The 17,001-nt window shown below is 40.8% G+C and overlaps 1 protein-coding gene across 1 annotated transcript; it reads right to left on the reverse strand.

Annotated features, from left to right (window-relative positions):
* Nucleotides 1-4,861: 4,861 nt before the first annotated feature.
* LOC110523552 (intracellular hyaluronan-binding protein 4) lies at nt 4,862-10,864 on the reverse strand. The gene is made up of 8 exons (XM_021602343.3): nt 10,428-10,864; nt 9,766-9,886; nt 7,068-7,214; nt 6,869-6,940; nt 6,124-6,201; nt 5,705-5,885; nt 5,391-5,576; nt 4,862-5,180 (listed from the first exon to the last, which is right to left on the reverse strand). The coding sequence occupies exons 1-8, from the start codon at nt 10,684-10,686 to the stop codon at nt 5,115-5,117; spliced, it is 1,110 nt and encodes a 369-aa protein (XP_021458018.1). The 5' UTR covers nt 10,687-10,864; the 3' UTR covers nt 4,862-5,114.
* Between the last annotated feature and the right edge of the window lie 6,137 nt (nt 10,865-17,001).

Here is a 17,001-nt window from a genome sequence, read left to right on the forward strand (position 1 = left end):
CACCATTACCATGGTTTTCAGTTAAGATGTGATGGATATGCCTGGTGTGTGTGTGTGTATGTGTATGTGTATGTGTGTGTATGTGTATGTGTATGTGTATGTGTGTGTGTGTGTGTGTGTGTGTGTGTGTGTGTGTGTGTGTGTGTGTGTGTGTGTGTGTGTGTGTGTGTGTGTGTGTGTGTGTGTGTGAACCTAATTTGCCATTGACTAATGAAGATTGAAGAACCTCCTGTTTATCTTTAAGCAGAGGGCTGTCAGGGGTTGATTACATCTTAAAATCAGTAGTATGAGAGCTGAGCTGAGATGAGCAGCAGCGTTTTGTGTTTCATCCTGTCACTGTGTCGAGGCTCAGGCTGAGGAATGGTACTTCACCTGACCTCGTGACCTCATAGGTTAACCAGTGGGAGGAGGAGGAGAGCTGAAGGAGTCACACAAGTCACTGGAGTGGATCATGCTCCGTGCAGCCAGACTTCTCCATCTGCCGTCTGCTTCATAATTAAAATTCATTACTGATTATTAACCGCAGGCCTGCCTTCTCTCTGCACGTCTGTGACACCCTCTTCACTCTCACACACACATTGTCCAATCACATGTGCCTTAGCCATGCCCTGAAACTTCTTTTTGTTTAGACACTTTCTTATATCAACATTAGGCCTTCGCCTTATTGCAGGGATTGGCAATATGCTGGTCCAGGGAAGAAAACCCCAAAGTTTTTAGTAAAAAAATTATAATAATCATTGGAGATTTTTAGGTTTAAAAATATACAGTAAAATTACCTGGAATTCTGCTAAAAATATTAATTTAGGAAATCTGTTCCCAAGTATTCCCACGGCAAAAAAAGAGACATATATACAATCAAGTATGAAATGATTTACTTTTTTCAAATACAATCTCTTATTGGGTTTATTGGTGGTCAACTTGCATGTACAAATTATTCTAATGATGCTCTGGCCCCCCGACCATCACTCCAACCATCATTGTCCCACAGCTGAATCTATTTGCCTGTCCCTGTCTTATTGTTACCCATATTACTTCCATCTGGAATACATAGAGACAATATTGTTTTGACATTGCCGTCCTATTTGTGACTCCCATCCCATTCTCCCTGGGTCAACAGGCATGTAGATCCTGCTAAGATGCCTCCTGTTTGGCTTTCATTTCGCAACGAGAGCACTTTGCCTCTCTCATCTCAGGAACACCAGGAGGCAGCCTTTCCCACTCCTCCTGGTGCTGAGAGCCATTGTGTCCCACTGTGATCTATAGATCAGCACGACCCGCCCTGATGGACTGCATAACCATTGGTAAAAACAGAATTATCTAGGTGGCTCTACACACAGAGCAGCCTCTCAGATCAAATAACATAGTTTGGCAATGCCCCACTGTCCAGTTTATTTTTTCAATTGAAAGACTGGACTGTATGTGTTCTGAAAATGCTTACATGGAGGGGGGGTTCAGTAAATTTCAGTAGTGCTGTATCCTCTCCTCTGATAATTGTAATAAACTGTTAAAAATGTCTCTGTGCCATTGAAGCAAACACATTGGTTTAATATGTTTACAGTGTCTGTGGTGTTAGGCCATGTTCCCATCAGCCCAAATGAAGATCTCTACATCTCTGACACCTGTTAGTGGTGTTGATATCTTCCTTGAAGGCATCTGTTCATTACGGAGGACTCTGAAATGAGACACTCTATTGCACAGGTGGATATAAACAGCAGTTACTGTATATGAGGTACGGTTAAAACTGATATATCCATATTGATTCATCATAAATGTATGACTCAAGACCTCCATAATTCCCTCTAACCAAAATACTGTATATATTGCCAGTTAAATAAACAACAGTAGAAATATGGTTTATTCAAGAATCTCCTCTCCGCTATCTGCTGACCGCATCAGCCCTCAAGTCTAAATCAATATAACAGGTTCTTTGAGGCTCACATACACCTGCAGTGAAGGGTAACCTTGACACACATCCCACAATGGAGAGGGAGAAATTAAGGAGGGAGGGAGTGCGAGAAAATGAGAGAAGGAGAGCGAGACAGAGAGAGCTACCCAGTGCGACCTCTCTAGGCAACAAAGGCCTCTTTTAAAAACAGATGGTAGATTCTGTCCATAAAGACACCAACAGATAGTGATGAACCAGAGGAGAGAATTTTCTAACCCAGAGGCGCAGGAACACACACACAACTGGTAGCTTCTGCGTGTGCAAAACAGAAAACAAAATAAATGTTCACAAGTGCACTTACACAAGGCCAACCAGGCTAAATACTCCCTGACATTGTGAATGTGTGAGATATTTGTTTCTCTGCTGAATGTAAGGGTGGTGATGCCACTCCATGAAGACAGAGTCCTAATTGTTTCCTTGGAGACTGCCAGTGTGCTCAGGAATCACGGCTCCACGTTTACCTCACTAACAGAACACCTGACAGGCCAGCCAGGAAATAACCCTCTAGGCTGGGATACTCTGTTGGTACTGGGTTCTCTGCTGAGGTCTAACTGTCTTGAATTGTGTTTATAGCTCTGTACTGTCTCTTTACGTACGACAACTCAAAACTGTTTACCTACACAAGTGTGGTTTAGCTCCGTTGGTAGTTTTTAGGTGTACTTCTTTCTGCCTGTCCATATAAAATTAGCCAGTGAGATGAGGGCTCTTAAATTAAACATGCACTGTGCTAAACAGTCACAGGGATTATTTGGCTAATGCTATTTAAACAAGAGCAAAAGAAAAATAACCCCTTCAAAGACTCAGAGGGGGTATCAAGTGACTATCAAGGATAAGGCTTTTAGATTTAGCAGGGAACAAAATCAGCAGCAGTGAGATTACATTTTAACTGAGGCCCTGCTCCTTTTGAAGTCAATTTGATTTCAAAATAAGCATTACTGCTTATCTTGTATTGGGTTAAACATTGGCAATGTTACAGTTTGTAGACTTAATCATTGTTTCATCTTTGTTATTGAAAATAAACATCCACATGAGCTCTATATTCCTAAAAAGCCTGGGTTTGCTATTGTTATCCTCTGTATAGCAGCTATGTGGCCATGGCAACATTCAGATTTAGTGGGCCTATTGATTTTAACATCTGAGCACTTTGCAGATCTTATTAGACGTTATTCAGAGAGCAAAATGTTGCTCTTCATCTTCTGACCCAAGGTCCTAACTTGGCAGGGCAGTAACATGCTCTCCATTAGAGTAGAAGGCTTTCTCCACACAAACACTAATTTCCTAAGAAGCTAATATAATCAGAGTACTAGGATAAAGCCAAGAAAAATAACCTTACTGTGGTGGTCTTTGTGCACTGTAACCAGCCTAGTGGGTCATTTACTCACTCATTCTCCACCCTCTCCCTTTGTGACATGTACATGAGTCTGAGCACTATCCATTATGATTCATTGAATTGCTACCTTCACATTAACATTTTTTAAAAATGTTTAGTGCCTTCTGACTTATGTTAACTTTGGCATTTACAAATTCCTTGTAAATAACCAGAGTTGTTGGCAGATGAACGGCAGACTCAAGCTCCTTCTCCTGAGAAAAAGAAAACACTTCCCTCACATCCTTAACAGGGAGTAATGGGGCTCCACTCCCCATAGGGTTGATTTAAGAGGCTTGTTTTGATTTTCTTAAGATGAAATATCAATCCCTCTAAAGCCCCCAGGATGGCAGCCATGCCCCCCACTCTGACCTTTACCTGCTAATCAATACAATGAGCCCCCCAGGAAGAAAAGTAGACGAGTCTTGCCTTTGCTCCAAACCAGTTATATTTTCCTCAAATGATTCAGTAGTTCCAGAAGACCAGCTTTAGTTGTGCCGTTCATGTCGCTGAAATCCTGTTGATTTGCTTTGTTAACTTGTGATTAAAACCATTTCTCATAAACCTCAGTTGATGAGTCCACATGTGAGACTTATAATGTACACTAATTAATTGAATGGTGTCTGTAGCCAAGGTCAGAGACATTAGTGTATACAGCTGATTTGGATCTCAAATCCTCTAACAGAGGAACTGGCCATCCGCCAGCATGGCGATTGGTTCTCTCCACTCCATCACCCCTCCCCAGAGGACTTTGTTAGGCCTCAAGACAACCACCAAGAAGCAGACCTCATGTAGACTACCTGTTGATTTCCTTCCAAGAAATCAGACAGGTCAGAGTCAATGAATAGCTAAAATGAGCAAACCATTGAGTTGTTCCCCGGCCAGATTCCAATTGTTCAAAAGCACAGTAAGGCCAAAGACTTAACTTACAACCGAATTGCCTCACTAGGGGACAGTTACCCTAACATGCATTAAAACAAATTAAATTGCACATTCAAATTCAATAAAATGGCATTAAGTGACCTCAGCTTAGCGAACATGGGATTGTGCCACAGGGGAAAGCTGGCTGTGGTACAGCCAGTAGGGCTTTGACAACAGGAAGAGTTCATGCATTCTAGTTCATTATTACAACAGCAGGGTAGAGGCGCTATGTTCTGGACACTACTCATACAGAATGGAAATTCATGAAGGTTACATTTCCGGAGAAATCCTTTATAAAAACCTGTCAAAGATATCATACAATAAAGATGAACAAACAAATAATTTACTGTGAAGTATTCCATGCCGTTTAAACATTTGTTTCTTATTTAGATGGGTTGTTTGGTGTGAGGAATGAGGTGGATCTGAGATGGCTAGTAATGACTCAAAGAACATTCTTGATAGACCCCCTTGGGGCTGACTAAAAGGCACACTTGTCTAGGCATTGGCACAAATGGCTATTCAATAAAGCAATCCATGTGCTTTAATAAGACGTCACTGGAGAAACCATAAGGCGTCTACCACTGTCAGTTTACACTTGTGGTTGAACAAATAGTATCCTAAGTCATGTGTCAATGTCAACAGTATTTATTTTTTTAGAAACAGGTCAAGTATTCATATTTCCCATTACAATGAAAGGCTATTCATCTGAACTATACAGAGAGCAGATAGGAACTCTGATATATACAGTCCTTTGGGATAGATACAAGCATAACCAGTTTATTTCCTGCTCCTCTTGGGAAGTGCAGCCAAATCCACTAAGGCACAGTACAGGTGAAGGGCCACCTGTAGACTGGGCTCTGGTCCAGTGCTGGTCCGCTTCCTTTAGGCAAGGGCAGGAAAGTCTTCTGGGTCGTCAGGGTTTGGGGCCTGTCCCTGCTGGAATCGGGCCTAGGGAGAATCAATCAGTCAACTTATGTGTATCAACACATTGGTAAGGAATATGCTGCCCAAAGGAATATTGCAGTGCTATTCACAATTGAATGAGACAGGCAGAAAGGCAACAGGGTGAACTGAACCTGCCCACCATCCTTGCTGCCTTTGGCAATGGTTTCAAACCCCTGATGTATATGTAACAGGACCCATTCAGTTCAGACATACCTTCTCAGGAGGCTTCTGGGGAGAAATGGTCTCTGGCCGTGTGGCTGGGCCACCTCGTCCACCTCTTCCTCCTCCTCTGGTACCCCGTGAGGGTCGTCCCAGACTGCCAAAGTCAATCTTCAGCTTGGCTGTGATGTCATTGGCAGGGCGACGGAGGGCTGCAGCGTCATCCTCCTCAACCTCCTCCTGTTGATCAAGAGAAACGAGACACAAGTACCATATAAATCAGTTTGCTGTAATTCAATGAGGCCCAAAAGAAACAAGCAGTGATATTAGGCATCCTGTTTTTGCAGCATTTGTGTAAGATTCCTCACCTCAACCTGTTTCTTGGACTTGTGGATGACCACAGAGTCAGAGGGCACAATGGTATCAGCCTTGCGCAGGTTGAACTCCTTCTTGGGCCGGTTCTGTTCCTGTAGGGCTTTCCACTCGTCCAGAGACATCTCCACGGAAACCTCCACCACTGCTTCCCCCTCGCCTTCAGTCTCCGGGGCACTGCAGAGAATCAACAGATTACTATGGGGATGGAAACCTGAAACTCATTCTATAACTAGAGTAAATGTGAGCATTTAAAATGATAATGTCTGAGTTCAGGGTATGTATAGACCAGAATATGTAGTGAGTATCATAGAGGATTTCCATAAAGTAGTAAGCTACACAAGTATATTATTTGCACTCTCACTGTGTTGTCTGATTAACATTGCTGCGCTGGTCAGTCACTTGGCTCGCTCACCGATTTGCTCCAGTCTCTGCGGAATCTGCCACCTCATCTCCATCCCCTGCCTCAGTGGGAGCCCCATCAGCGGCAGCACTAAAATAGATAAACAGTATAACTACAGTAACAATCATTCAAGACAATTCATATGAAAGTGCTGATGAAGACGTGCCAAGTCACATTGGTTGAGACCCACCTCAATGAGACCCAAAGGAATATATTGGCTCTCATTGTAATATTTTTTCAAGAGGCAAGCCACAGCTTGGCTAGTTCCATCCAAATCTCATTGACAACTATTTGAAGTCTGAACAACTTCTGTATGGGATTGTACGTTAGAATGAGAGCACTGGCTTTCAGCACTCACATTTGATTGGGTCCGAGTAGAAATTATATTGCCCATCAGGAGGGACATTTTCTTGTTTGAGCTTCGTTTCGTCCCAGTATTTTCCAACAGTGTTGGACAATGTTTTAGTAGCCTATGCAGCACTACCATCACTAGCTAGCTTGTTGCCAGTCAGAAACTCTGAAACCGGTTTGGATCAACGCAAAATATTTGACTGGTTTTCACCTAGACTACTGTACTAAACACCTTTTATAGTCTTCCTGAAGAAGACTTCAAGGCATTTGAACAGAATGTGAGATACCTGGGTTTGAGGCTACACCTACAAACAGTCCAAACTAGGACAGCAGAGTACACCTATAGCTACTCAAACACTGAGGCAGTTAAATGTCTCACATTTACAGTCCTAATGTGCGTACTCACCTCATGTGGTCCCTCATGGATCCCCAGTTACGTGGACCACTGCCCCCTCGCTTCTCCTCTGGCCTGACACCACTGCAACAGGCAAAAGTTTAAATGTCATCAACCTCAACTATTTTCTCATAATCCAAGTACAACACACACATGCATTGTGAAACAGACAAACTTGATTTAAAAGCAATGTGATAAGTTTTGTTCTTACGTTCTATCGCTGCCACTGTGGCGCTCAAACTCCCTTTTGCCTCTCTGGTCAAAGCCATCTGTGGATCTGAAGTTGCTGTTGCCGCGCATTCCTCTTCCACGGCCACCACCTCGGCCCCTTGCGGCACGCTCACCCTGATCCACAGGCCTGTTTTTTTTTTGGGGGGGGGGGTAGCGGTCAGTTAACATAAAAAAAACTTAGTCTCACAGCCGCCTGTCCATTTCAATAGTCAGGCAAAAGCACACATTTCAGCAAATAAACACCCGGTTCTAAATGGATTGTTTGAAAGAGGTTCTCTTGTTTACAGGTTAAAGCTGCCATATAACTTACCGGGCGACCTGACCAAATTCTCACAGAAATACGAATTACTGATCTCATTCTCATTGAAAACAAGTCTATGCAGCGACAGATCTGTTCCATTTCTAAGCTTCCATTCTAAGTTGTTTTTGCATCTTACTTTCAGCTTTGTGCACCAGCTTCAAACCAGACATTAAAACCAGTAGATGATAGGAATACATGGATGATGTCAATGCTATGAAAAACATTTTGTTTGGCCATTCTGGTGATTGTAATTTACATAGGCTTTTGGCATAGCTAGTTGCTATGCAGTAGCCGATCAGCAGAGATCGTGACGTCACGCTCCATACCTGACACTTGGGTAGGGTGATAAAAAAATATGCTGTGGTGATATTTTGGCTAATTTGATGGTATGGCAGCATTTTGTTTCTGAAGTTCAAAATATGTTTGAGTTGTGCATGAGCCTAGAAAAGGTAAAAAAAATGAATTCTACATGGTTTTAGTAGGCTCTCCATTATGATGGTTGTATTTGCAACCAAACTAGGACAAAAATTAGTGAAGTTGACCAACATGGTAATTTATCACTGTATAAAAATCACCTTTAGACTATTGTAAAAATCTGTACAGGTTTTCACAATATATTGCCCAGCCCTACACTTGAGGCATGCTTCAAACTGAAAAAATAATATTTTTGTTACTGAAAACAAATTTTATAGCGGTTTAGATGGTACAATGAGTCATTCTCTACACTGCTTGTTTAAGTGAACTATTAGAATTTTAGCGACCAGGTAAAGGTGGAGCGATCTTTGCATATTGCATTATTGTTTAATTTGTTAAATTAAATAATTCTGTAATCACCCGTAAGAAACTGCTAGCCATTGGCTGCTAACAGCTTAGAGCTGCTAGCTAAATGGCAAACACAGTCAACTTCAGGAGTACAGAACACTAGAAATTAGGCCAAAGAGAATAACAGTCAGACTAATTATTCCGTCAAGGGAAGTTATTTTTTATAGAGGCATAAGAAATAGCGCAGGAAACAAAGAAATGTATTATAATGTTGAAATTAAACAGTCAACTATGCAAATGAGCAAAAGCTGCGTGCATTAAGGAAATAGACACCTGGCTCAAATAGCCAGACTAATTAATGCGTTCCAGTTGTGTTCAGTTTATTAATCAAAGAAACACCCGAGATATTAATTGAAGTTCCAGGGTAAGGAGGGGTGTGCCGAGTACTCAGACAAAAGGAGAATTGGTAGGGATGAGGAATTTGCCGTATACAACGATGTTGTCATTATCTGTAATCTGAGAAAGTTGCTAAAAAAGGTAGCAGCTGTCAGTAAAGACACCGGCAGGATGCTGCCTGCTGCCATGATTGATTAGAACAAACATCTCGTGTCCAGGACTTGCACCATGTCCCACTTTCACTCACAACTCTCCCTTCCGTCTCCAAACAAAATCAGTAGCTAGGCATTATTCCTGCTATCGAACTGTTTATATTTTCAGTCGGATTTGCTGAGGCCATGTTGTGGCAGTTGTCTGTGTTTACTTTGTCCGGCAACTAAATTCACCAGACACGCGAGTCTCCCTTACTATGAATATTTCTCCGACATGTTTTCCAAGCAACAGATTAGAAGATAAAATTACACATTTAAATAGTTCATTTTGACTGTACAAATGTTGTAGCATAGGCTACACGCTGGGAGAGAAATGTTGCTCCTCTCGAAAGTAAAACAATGTAGCCTAGGCTACTAGAGCGAGAACATCTGGAATAAATGCAGGCAGCAGTAATCAGCCATGCATCATTTATGAACTCATTTTGTTGATAATTAGGACTATGAAAGTAAGTAACGTGCATTTCAGATGTCGGATCATGAGCAATGTGTGAATGAGTGAAGGAACAGAAGCACTTTGAGTGATGGCGCAGCACTTTAGTACAGGCTTTACTGCACTTCTGGGTTTTCCGAACACAAGTAAAGACAATTACGAGTAACCTATCAAGTGTGAAACGGATAGGATTACAAGAGTTCTGCACACCCCTAGTAAAGCGCATGATGACTCCACCTGAAGGCACTGGTTGGCCAGTTGGCGTGAACATGAATACAACTATCCAGTTCTCTCAGCTCTGCAAAGTGGGGGTCAGCATAGAAAGAAAACTGAAGGTAATTACACATGTTAATACTTGAATAGCCTATGGCTGTTTACACAGGCAGTGTAAAATTATCAGAATGGGGCTATTTCCATTGATCTTCTGGAAAATAACACTTGCCCTTTAATCAACCTGTCTTTTTCAGAGCTAATTTGATTGGTCAAAAGTCAGTTGGGCTGCCTGTGTAAAAGCAGCCAATGTCATGTTCAATCGGTCAACCCAGAAAATTCCCACCTCTAGTGTATAACTAACTACCTTTCAATTGAGTATCCTAGCGGAGCCTCACTGTCGTTCTGCCTCCGATCCCGGAAGGCAACTCGTCGCTCCCCCTTCTCCTCCACCTGGCCAGGTGCACCTCGAGGAGGATATTTCTGACCTGCACATAAATCACGACAAATTACGTAATCACCCCACACACCCCCTAAGCTGGCCACTTCAAAAAGGCCTCCATGTACTGTAGGTTACTAGCTAAACCTAACTAGATAGCTTGCTAGTTAGCTAGCTAGCATGTGATAGAAATAGTTATCACTAGCTTACAATCTATACCGTGCTAGCAATTCCACGAAAGTTCCTGTGAAAATATGAAGTTAACTACCTAGCACAACCCCCATGTTGCACTGAAGTTGGCTATTTAGAAATCTAACTAGTTAGCTAACAAGGTAATTCAGTCAGCTACTACGTCAGCCAGACGGCGAACATGTGCATAATAACGTGGAGTTCCATAACACATGGATGGACACGCGACGGACAGGAATAATTCATTTTTATCATTAGTGTCAATTATGCAAGTTTGACACGCCGGAATTGTTTTAGATAACTAACGTTACACCTTAAAAGCACTTGACACGTGCCGTCAATACTGCCCATCTTCACGTCAACGTTAGCTAGCTAGGCCTTCACCCATTGCATGGACTTACCCTGTACATTTTTTGCCTGTGAATGGTTGCCTTCCACAGCATTCAAGGGAGTTCTCTTGTCCTTTTGAGACTCCTTCTTGACAGGTTTGGATGTTGTATCAGTTCTTTTCAGCTCATCCTTTTTCTTCTGTTTTTCCACCTGCGCCTGGCGAATAATATCGAAAGGGTCGGCCTCGTTGTCTAAAAGCTGACCAAAACGGTTTGTCACGGCGCATCCAAAACCAGCACTTTCGGTGGGATCTTCAACTATACCCTTCATGTTGAGAATGTTTTTCAAAATCAGCTGGAAGAAAACCTGGGTTACATACAATGCTAAAGCTAATGACGTTTTTTTACGAACCGAATGATTCAAGAACAAACATATTGACCTGTGATTAAATTATGAACATCCCCCTGCATTAACTTGGAACCTGGCAGGCTACAGCATTTGAGCATGCGGTATGTCCAAAATGGCGGATAATTTATATACAACCCAGCCCCATAATATTACAATATTATTCATGAGGTGTTAAAGAAACACACCACGTTAACGTCATCATTGCGTAAAGGCGTGCTTTTGGGTATGGTTTTTGGCACTTATTTCTATCATGATCAATTAGGTTTTCTGCAGGAATTTCATAGATGTTCTTTAATTGACACAAGCTGTCTCCAAATAATCAATGGGCACATTCGATCACTTTTGTCAAGAGGTTGGTCATCTCCATTCAAAGTGTGTTGAAGCATGCCACCCTGCAACCCACTGCTGGCTTACCTCTGAAGATAAGCAGGGTCAGTCCCTGGATAGGAGACCAGATGCTGCTGGAAATGGAGGGCCAGTAGGGGGCACTCTTCCCTAAAGAGATCCCAGGGCAGTGAAGGAGACACTGCTGTCTTTCAGATGGGATGTTCAATGGGTGTCCCAGATCTCTATGGTCATTAAAAATCTCATGGCACTTATTGTAAGAGATGGGGCATTAACCCTGGTGTCATGGCTAAATTCCAAACCTGAACCCATTTCATAATGGCTACCTAATCATTAGCATATATTACCTCTCCAGCTGATGTGTTCTGGCACAAAAATGGTTGCTGTGCATCACCCAGGTGGGTACTACACATTGAATGAGGTGAATTTCACCCTACTATGTAAAGTGCTTTGAGTACCTCAGTTGGTAGAAACAACTAATAACTAATAACTGTCAAACAGTTATTCGAGAGTCAAAATGTACTACGAGCAAATAGGATAATTTTGGTCATAAAGTGAGTCTCGTCTAAAACAGAGTTTGGAACATCCGTGCGTCCCAATGGGTAAAATAAGGTTGTGTTTTGATTTGACAATGTCCATTTACCCACTAACATTGTGTGTATCGCTGCGGTGATTGCCCTCTATCCATTAGCATAGACAGTGAGACAGACCTGCCCAGCAGCTCTGACATTGTTAACATAATACATGTTGCACATTTTTGTACTTAAGAAATACTGCAACAAACACCTTCACTAGAAGTTAAATTGTGCAACAAAAACATCCCCGGGAAAAATGTCAAAATTCATTGCAGATTTATTGAGTTATCTTAGATTCCTTCTGGGGGTTTGAGGAAGTGAAATAGGCTACAGTCCAGAGATATTCCCTAGTTATGTAGAGATCCTGACCGCTAAATGATCATGACCTCTACATAAAAGTTTTGTCGAGATTGCGAGAAATTTTAAATATGACTGGATCTATTGATTATAGATTGACAGTATAACTTAAGCGACAGCCCATGGTGGATCAGCACATATTTTTTTAAATCGATGGCAACACTTCCTTTTAACATCATGCTTTCATGTGTTTGGAGCTCATTGTCATTTATAAATTAGAACGTTAGCAAGCTAAATGTCCCTTACCTTGAGCTAAGACTTCGTGGTTCAACTAAGCCCTCGTGGGGTATTTAAGCCTTGAAGGATGCCTGACAGTCAGCCCTGTCTCCCAGGCTGAGTGGGTTTCTATTTTCTACACCTGTCAGGTGGATGGATTATCTTGGCAAAGGAGAAAAGCTCACCAACAGAGATGTAAACAAATTTGTGCACAGAGAAATACAATTTTTGTGCGTATGGAAAATGTCTAGGATCTTTTATTTCTGCCATTGAAATATGGGATCAACACTTAAATACCAAAGGTATTTAATTTTCTTCTGTGTATTTGTTTCAAACGAAAATTAAGAAATATATCCCTTAATTTAACCAGGTGTTGATCTTAACCAGGTGTTGAGAAAATAATACCATTAGGACTCAAGAGAGCCTTGAAAAGGCCAGTCTTGAACAGTGGAGGCACCTTAGAGGAGGAAGAAGAGACATATCCCCAGTGAATTAGCCTCAACAGCACTCTGTAGGGTAGCACCATTGTGTAGCCAGAGGACAGCTAGCTTCCATCCTCCTCAGAGTACATTGATTTCAATACAAATCCTAGTAGGCTCATGGTTCTCATCCCCTTCCATAAACTTACAGTAATTATGACAACTTCCAGAGGACGTCCTCCAACCTATCAGAGCTCTTGCAGCATGAACTGACATGTCCACCCAATCAAAGGATCAGAAAATGAATATAGTACTGAAAGCATAAGCTACAGCTAGCTAGAAATGCATTAAATGTGTTGAGTAGTAGAAAATAGTTTAACAGTTTTGAACAAATTAATTTCTTCCGAAAGAGAAGCAAGAGAGAAAGTATTTTTTTCCACTTTCGTAGCTAGCAAATGCAGCTAGGGATGCTATGTTAGCTAGGCTATTACAACACAGTGTAAACAAGAATACACAGGAACTCTTCCAACGTAAGCTTTTGGTTTTACTAAGTTATTGCCACCGTGGCCTGCTGGTGTAACTGCTTACTGAATGGACACTAACTTTACTGCATGATTGTAGTTGTTTACCTTGTCAGCTCTGGGATTTGATCTTGCAACCTTTCGGTTACTAGTCCAACGCTCTAACCACTAGGCTACGCTGCCACCCCATTGTGTAGCGGTTTGGCTTGGAAAGGTTATTTCGACTGGTCAGGTACAGCTGATGTGTTGTGCATTGAAGTCTACAAGCAAAGGGAAGAGGTGAAAGGAGGTTAGAGCACAACGTAGATGCGAGAAAGAATACAACGTGGCTCTATGAAACTGAACTGTGTTTACGCATGATCAGGTGTATTCATTCTGCCGATTCTGTTGAAAAACGTTTCTTAAACAGAAGCAAACGGAACAAAACGGGGATAAACATAGCTGAATTTGTCCAATAGAAACTCTTGTTTGCAACTGATGGACTAATGATTACACCACCTATCAGCTAGATGCAGGCAAGAGTGTGCAAGGTGGTATTGAATGTAACTGTCACATCAAATTTGTCTTGACCTGTGTGCATCTACATTGTAAACTTTCATTCATAGGCTAGGTTGTAGCAAACTCAGGATGGGTATAAAGAAAATTAGAGTATCATATAGTAGCCTAAACCTATTGCTGTTACATTTAACTGGGTGAATGGAATATGAATGACAGTCATCCAATATGCAGTAATAGAAATAAAGTCATGCTCATGAAAATAAATTAGTACTCCCTCAACTGAAACCTGTCTCACTTATTCTTAAAGAGTACCACCCTAACTAAGGTGGTTAGTTAATTTACAGATCCTGAGCATGAACTAGCCATTTATCATTAAAACCAGTTAAATGTAACTAATTGTAATTGAAAATGTCTACGTATTCTACAAAAGTAATTTTTTATCATGAGCAATCCATAAACTAGCAACGCTGCATACTCAAAGAAAAGGTTAAAATCTCACCTTTCGGGTAAAAATAGTTATACTGTATATTGCTGAGGTGTAGTCACTTTGGAGGACACAAGCTCAAGTACACAGTACAAATATGATAAGAAAATGAAATATTTTGTGCATTTCCAACTCAAAAGTGTATGAATAAGTCTTATATGGCTTATATGCTTTCTAAATATAACAAAATCAAATAAAACTAAGATTTCACCTTCCTTATAACTAAAATATATATTTGTATGTTTAGTTACAGAAAATGTGAATATTTTCTGAAGGTCTCTTGATCAAAACGTCTGCCCCCATCGCTGTGAATGTCTCACAGAGCTCAAGCTTGTCCATCGATGACAAACAGAAAGCGTGTTTAAAAATCTGAATTATTTTAGATTAATTGCTATAAAGCGATCTCTACTACCCTGATGAAACCACGTTCTCCTGCGGCATTACGATGTAATGATTGCAGCCACGTGCTTTGTCAATTAGAGGTCGACAGATTATGATTTTTCAATGCCAATACCAATTTATTGGAGGGTTTTTTAAATTTGTAATAATGACAATACTGAATATACACTTTAACTTAATATAATATATCAATAAAATCTATTTAGCCTCAAATAATTAAACATGTTCAATTTGGTAAAATAATGCAAAAACAAAGTGTTGGAGAAGAAAGTAAAAGTGCAATATGTGCAATGTAAAAAATCTAACGTTTAAATTCCTTGCTCAGAACATATGAAAGCTGGTGGTTCCTTTTAACATGAGTCTTCAATATTCCCAGGTAAGAAGTTTTAGGTTGTAGTTATTATAGGACTATTTCCCTCTATACGATTTGTATTTCATATACCTTTGACTATTGGATGTTCTTATAGGCACTTTAGTATTGCCAGTGTAACAGTATAACTTCTGTCCCTCTCCTCGCCCCTACCTGTGCTCGAACCAGAAACACATCGACAACAGCCACCCTCGAAGCATCGTTACCCATCGCTACACAAAAGCAGCGGCCCTTGCAGAGCAAGAGGAATCACTACTCCAAGTCTCAGAGCGAGTGACGTTTGAAACGCTATTAGCGCGCACCCCGATAACTAGCTAGCCATTTGACATCGGTTACACCAGCCTAATCTTGGGAGTTGATAGGCTTGAAGTCATAAACAGCTCAATGCTTGAAGCACAGCGAAGAACTGCTGGCAAACCCACGAAAGTGCTGTTTGAATGAATGCTTATGAGCCTGCTGCTGCCTACCATCGCTCAGTCAGACTGCTCTAACAAATATCAAATCATAGACTTAATTTAAACATAAATAACACAGAAATACGAGCCTTTGGTTATTAATATGGTCGAATCCGGAAACTATCATTTCAAAAACAAAACATTTATTCTTTCAGTGAAATACGGAACCGTTCCGTATTTTATCTAATGGGTGGCATCCCTAAGTCTAAATATTGTGGTTACATTGTCCAACCTTCAATGTTATGTCATAGTTATGTACAATTCTGGCAAATGAATTACCGTCTTTGTTAGGAATAAATGGACTTCAAAGTTCGCAACGAGCCCGGCGGCCCAAACTGCTGCATATACTGCTTGAACAAGAGAAGTGACAATTTCCCTATTTATAAGAAATTCATGTTAGCAGGCAATATTAACTAAATATGCAGGTTTAAAAATATATACAGTGGGGCAAAAAAGTATTTAGTCAGCCACCAATTGTGCAAGTTCTCCCACTTAAAAAGATGAGGCCTGTAATTTTCATCATAGGTACACTTCAACTATGACAGATAAAATGAGAGAAAATCCAGAAAATCACATTGTAGATTTTTCATGAATTTATTTGCAAATTATGGTGGAAAATAAGGAATGGGCCAAAATACCAGCAAGTGTGTGAAAACCTTGTGAAGACTTACAGAAAACGTTTGACCTCTGTCATTGCCAACAAAGGGTATATAACAAAGTATTGAGAAACTTTTATTGACCAAATACTTATTTTCCACCATAATTTGCAAATAAATTCATTAAAAATCCTACAATGTGATTTTCTGGATTTATTTTTCTCGTTTTGTCTGTCATAGTTGAAGTGTATCTATGATGAAAATTACAGGCCTCTCATCTTTTTAAGTGGGAGAACTTGCACAATTGGTGGCTGACTAAATACTTTTTTGCCCCACTGTACTTGTGTATTGATTTTAAAGAAAGGCACTGATGTTTATGGTTAGGTGCACATTGGTGCAACGACAGTGCTTTTTTCGCGAATGCGCTTGTTAAATCACCCGTTTGGCGAAGTAGGCTGTGATTCGATGAGAAATTAACAGGCACCGCATCGATTATATGCAAAGCAGGACACGCTAGATGAACTAGTAATATCGTCAACCATGTGTAGTTAACTAGCGATTGTGTTAAGATTGTTTTTTTATAAGATAAGTTTATTGCTAGCTAGCAACTTACCTTGGCTTCTTGCTGCCAGGTAGTCAAGCCTGCAATGCAGGCTCCTCGTGGAGTGCAATGTAAGGCAGGTGGTTAGAGCGTTGGACTAGTAACTGGAAGGTTGCAAAAACGAATCCCGAGCTGACAAGGTAAAAATCTGTCGTTCTGCCCCTGAACAAGGTAGTTAACCCACCGTTCCTACGCAGTCATTGAAAATAAGAACCTGTTCTTAATGGACTTACCTAGTTAAATAAAGTTGTACATTTATAAAAAATATTTTAAAAATTGGCCACAATAGGCGTCCAATAATACTGATTAAAAATTGTTATGAAAACTTGAAATCGGCCCTAATTAATCGGGCATTCCGATTAATCGGTCGACCTCTTATCAATGGGTGCAATGTGGGGCTC

This window comes from Oncorhynchus mykiss, chromosome 5, assembly GCF_057628025.1.
Source record: "Oncorhynchus mykiss isolate SJ-2025 chromosome 5, ASM5762802v1, whole genome shotgun sequence".
NCBI classification, from domain to species: domain Eukaryota; kingdom Metazoa; phylum Chordata; class Actinopteri; order Salmoniformes; family Salmonidae; genus Oncorhynchus; species Oncorhynchus mykiss.

What these genes read in the sequence shown, in the direction of transcription:
- LOC110523552 (XM_021602343.3), bottom strand. Translation starts at nt 10,686, where the DNA reads ATGAAGGGTATAGTTGAAGATCCCACCGAAAGTGCTGGTTTTGGATGC. An exon ending in ACAGGCAAAAAATGTACAGG is followed by an intron (nt 9,887 to 10,427) that starts GTAAGTCCATGC and finishes ATTTATGTGCAG; the next exon opens with GTCAGAAATATCCTCCTCGA. An exon ending in CCCAGAAGCCTCCTGAGAAG is followed by an intron (nt 5,181 to 5,390) that starts GTATGTCTGAAC and finishes GATTCTCCCTAG; the next exon opens with GCCCGATTCCAGCAGGGACA.